The following is a 5,000-nucleotide window of genomic DNA, read 5'->3' on the forward strand; positions in this document are numbered from 1 at the left end:
TTGTATCGGTAATGTTATCTTTGTCAGTCCCTGCTCTACCAGTCTCTCCTCACCAGATCCCTAAGATAGGCTACTGGCAATTCCCACATGTATCAATATGCAACCCAACCATAAAAAATAAGAGCAGCATTCAAATTCAAGAATCCCACGCAATATTTGTAGAACATTCCTCAAGTCATACAGGTTCAGTCCCTGTATACACTGATGGTTCAAAGTCTGAAGCAGGGGTTGGCCTTGGTGTAGTCTTCCCTCAGTTCAATCATAGTGGCAGCCTTTGTAACACTGCCTCTGTTTTTATTGCAGAGTTATCAGCAATTATACTTGCTCTGAGGTAATTCTTACCTTTCCACCATCAAAATTTACCATTTTGGTTGACTCCAGAAGTGCCATATCAGCATAGGAGTCTTTTATCTCTCCTACAAATCATCCATTAATTTTATTAGTAATAAAGTATCTGTATCTTCTCAAAAGTCAGGGACATCAAGTAGGGCTTTGTTGGGTTCCAGCCCATGTTGGTATAGCCAGAAATGAACAGGCAGACAGACTTGCTAAGGTGGCAGGGGCTTGAGGTGCTCCCCTCTCTCTACTACCCTTCAAAGACCTATTTTCCATTATTCGCCTGGCAGTTTGGGCTGAATGGCAACAGAGATGGGAGGCTCTTGGTGCCAACACAAAGTTGGGAAAAATAAGTCCAACAGCAATCCCTCCTTGGAGTTATGCTAACATCAAGAGTTGCCGTGACCAAACAGCCCTGACCCATCTTTGTATAGGTCATAACTGACTAACCCATGGATATCTTATGCCCAGAGATGTTGAACCATATGGTGAAGACTGTGCTACACTTGCTGGTCAAGCGCCCCAGTCATAAAGATCTGAGAGAAAGGTATCTGTCTAGCTGCCAGAGGCAGGATGGTACCTTCCATCCATCTCTGATCCTGGGAGAAAGATGCCTAACATCTGGACATGAAGTCCTGGTCTTCTCACTAAGATATAATTATGTGAATTATTCTGCTATTTTGACTAGTTTTTATTTTTGATTTTTTAATTTATATCATTACCCTTGATTTACATTTGTATTTAATAATCAGTGCCTTGTGACCATGATGTTGCGGCACCAGGTGTGATTTTGACTAATCAATCAATATGCATTATTTTGAATGCATGTGAGTGCATTTGATTATGAATAGACACTTATGTCCTTAACCCCTAGCTAACGGGTGTCATGTATGTACTGTTATGGACCGAAAAACGGATGGCATCGTATCATGCCCATTCCCGCGCCACTGGCTCGTCAGACGGAGTTTGTTTTCTCCGATAGTAGTGGCTTCATTTATATGGTAAAGATATTAGACAATGGCACCTATAATGAAGGTAAACCTTCAAAATTATAATATTTTTATGAATTGTAGCAAAATAAAAGCTTTTAAGTGCCAAATGCCGCTTGCAAACTACCGAACAAGTCAGGTGCAAACAGAGGAAAGTGCCGATGCACGCCAACAGTCCTGTTATTACGTCCACTTGCCAAACATTTTTACCCGTCGGCACTGGGTTAACACCATTATGATACCCAACATTGCAGTGGTATAGAAAAGTAATTGCACTTGTTTTCTGAAACTTTGGTATTTCCCTTTACATTGTATTTCATAGGTAGCTTGAAGCTCCCTGACTAGCAGTATCTTGCCATACCAGTATTTCACCTGCTGTAGGAGGTTACTGTACATAAAATTAAATGCTTAAAAGAAAATATTTGCAGAATTTAGTATATAGCTAAAAATATAATATGATTAAGGTTGTCAGTTTATTCACTGTTTAACTTCTTGAAGTTGGAATGGCAACTGGTAGTAATATTAGTATTGTAAACTGTAGGAGTCCTGTAAAGACACCTGCACTTGGACTTCACTGAAACATACATGACCAACATTTAGGATTGATGATAGGTGATTGATTGGTATTTGTGGGTGAGTGATCTTAGTGGGTCAGTAGAGGTCAGTTCTGATCTTGCAATTATCTGTAGATACTTGGTAGCCTGCAGCTGACTTTTTTGCATAAACAACATTAAGATTGATGATAGATGATTGATTGGTATTCATGGGTGAGTGATCTTTGTAGGTCAATGCAAGTCAGTTGTTTAGGAGTTATGATCTTACAATTATCTGTAGCTACTATGTAGCCTGAAGCTTCCATGGATATTTAAAAGCTCACACACTTTGACAAACACAAGGAGGGAGACAAAGAGAGAAAGGTAGAGACATAAAGACAGTCAGACAGGGAGGACAAGTGAGAAGGAAGTTCATGGGAGAGTTTAGGGAATGTTTGTGTTGTGATGCCCTGACTTGTGCATTGTGTTGTTTGTGAATCATTATCTTTATATTGGACCATGTTACTACTTCATTGTTAATTGACCCATTGAAAGTTTACCTGGAAATTCACCTTCAACAGGGGTTCCCACTGATTATGATAACAATAACATTGTTAATAATAAGAGTATATTAATAGTATTAGGTAAGAAATTAAGCTTTCCCCCAAAAAAATCAATATATTAGGTAAACTGGTGAGGTCAGCTACTTATTAACAACCTAGTGTCATCTATAGATAAATAAAGGTGTCTTCTGTACATGTCAATGAAGTTAATTCAGATCCACAGTACTTGCACCAAAGATGCAAGGCACACCTGCCAGATGTATGAATCAGTATGATTATTAGTAAATTTGCCATTTTACATGAAACAACTGGTATTTGTATAATAATAATTGGCAGTCAACTATTATTATTTTGATTATATACTGTAATGTTTATAACAAGACGTTTGTTATTCTGTGGTAGCCCTGTGGGCTATCACACCTCTGATCATCGGTAACCCACATGTTTTTTTCTGGTAGCATCAGGCCTGTGGGCTACCTATTTGTGCACCCCTGCAAACATAATAAAATTTTTGTAACATGAAGTCATTATTTGGGATTTTTCAGACTGGTAGCTTTTTCATGATGTTACCCGTGAGGTTCCTGATGACAATCATATAGTTTTACAATTCACTCTAATACTGCATTTGGAGCTCCTTGTCTTGCTCATGTAGATAACTGGCTCAAAAATAAACACTCATTCATTTTATCATAATGGTGTCTTTGTTGTAAAGCTGCATATAAATGCTGCATAGGTTTTGTGACTCCTTTGATGCATGTGTAACTTACCTGCAACAGACAAACACAAAAATATCCCTTGATAATATCAATAAAGGGCCATGATATTATCCATCAATATCTTATGGTTGCCTGCAGCTGTCATTGTTTACATACAAATGCTTTTGTGACGTCATCTCGTCCTGCTTGCCCAGCTTTGAAGTAGGGCGAGATGGATCAGATGGACAGTTTGTCCAGGACTTGAAAGTAGGTTTGAATGGTCAAAACATCTTGTCCAACTTGTCTCAACGAGCCGTACGAGGAGTTCCAAACGCAGCATAATTTAAAGAATCAAAAAGTTTATATTTGGGTTTTAAACTTAATGGTGAAGCTATGAAAGCTTTCTTTTATATTTCATGAAAATATAATGTTTTTCCGTCAGTAAACTTTGGAATTCTCAGCGGGATTTTCATTTCATTTTTCTTTTCACTGTTGAGGGTTGTATGTGCAGTTTGAATATCCCACAACTTAATAGAGTACATATTGAGAATTTCCATATACATCTTGTTCATGAATATGTTAGAATATGTTTTGTTATTACTATGAATAAAAGTTAATAGCAACTCAGCTCTGTCTTTTCTATGGAGTTGATGACATTGTCATTACATATCAATACATGATTGGTGGGATTAACTAGCTTGTCCTGTGCATGAGCAGGATTAAATTTTGAGCTTAAAGTTAACCCGTAGCCGACGTACATGCCCATTTCCGCTCCACTGGCTCATCGGTCGGAGTTTGTTTTTCTCCAATATTAACGGCTTCATTTTTATGGTAAAGATTTTAGGCAATGGCACCTATAATGAAGGTAAACCATCAAAATTTTAATATTTTTATAAATTATAGCAAAATAAAAACTTTCAGGTGCTAAATGTCATTCGCAAACTACCGATCAAGCCAGTCGCAAACGGGAAACTACCGATGTGCGCCAACAATTCTGTTTTTACGTCCACTAGCCAAACATTTTTACCCATCGGCACTGGGTTAATGCTGGCCCAGAGGTGTATTGAGAGTTGATCCTGGACGCTGCCATTGCGCATGTGTGCTAAAGGTCTGGATTAAACTTTAATATGGCATTAACTTTTTTTTGTGTGTACAGAAGACTATAAGATTTACATAAAGTGCATTGGAAAGAGCATGTACCCAGCACCAATGGGTTGAATCTAGCACTTTCTATTTTGTTTGCCATGAGAATACTGATCCTTTTCTTTATTCTCTTGTCAATATTGTCACCAGAACATTAACAAATATACATCTGGTTGTTAGTACCAAACTATGAAATGTATATAAGTTTTCTTATTTTATACTGAAGAAAGGGAACAACCATAGGCAATAGATGCAATTACTTTCAGCCCTATAATACTTTCTGATGATCCTGCAGGTGGAAATGTTATGAGTGATGCTTTTCTTTGTGGGTCACAGTCTGTGAAATGGCAGCAGTGATCAGAGCTTACCTAAAGATTGCCTGTGGATGTCAAGGTTCATTTAGTAAGATCACATACTCATGATTTTTTTAACATTATTGCATATGAGCATATTTTTTTACTTTTGTTTTGACAGGATGGAAAATTTGAAGTTGTGGCCAATGCCTCTGGAGACAGAGTTACCCCTGCAGTGGTGGCATATCATGAGATGGAAGTGGTGAGTCCCAGTAAAAGAGAATCTTTTTCCATTTAAAAGTGATATGCCAAATTTTTGTTTATATATATTTATTGAAATGTACAGAGTAGTAGAATTTATTGTAGTAGACATAAAGAATGAAAAATGATGATGAAAACTCGTATTAGCCAATATGCCTTTGAATTCAACCAATATCTCTTCACAATT

At 37.5% G+C, this 5,000-nt stretch overlaps 1 protein-coding gene across 1 annotated transcript in view; it reads left to right on the forward strand.

Moving 5' to 3' along the window:
* Positions 1-4,733: 4,733 nt before the first annotated feature.
* The window catches only part of LOC113829936 (heat shock 70 kDa protein 14), a gene marked incomplete at both ends in the record, with an annotated part of 811 nt that continues 544 nt past the window's right edge, over positions 4,734-5,000 (forward strand). The window contains 1 exon segment of the mRNA XM_027383115.2: positions 4,734-4,814. Coding sequence (XP_027238916.2) covers positions 4,734-4,814 — 81 coding nt within the window.

This window comes from Penaeus vannamei, unplaced genomic scaffold (genome assembly GCF_042767895.1).
Source record: "Penaeus vannamei isolate JL-2024 unplaced genomic scaffold, ASM4276789v1 unanchor2217, whole genome shotgun sequence".
In the NCBI taxonomy this organism is placed as follows: domain Eukaryota; kingdom Metazoa; phylum Arthropoda; class Malacostraca; order Decapoda; family Penaeidae; genus Penaeus; species Penaeus vannamei.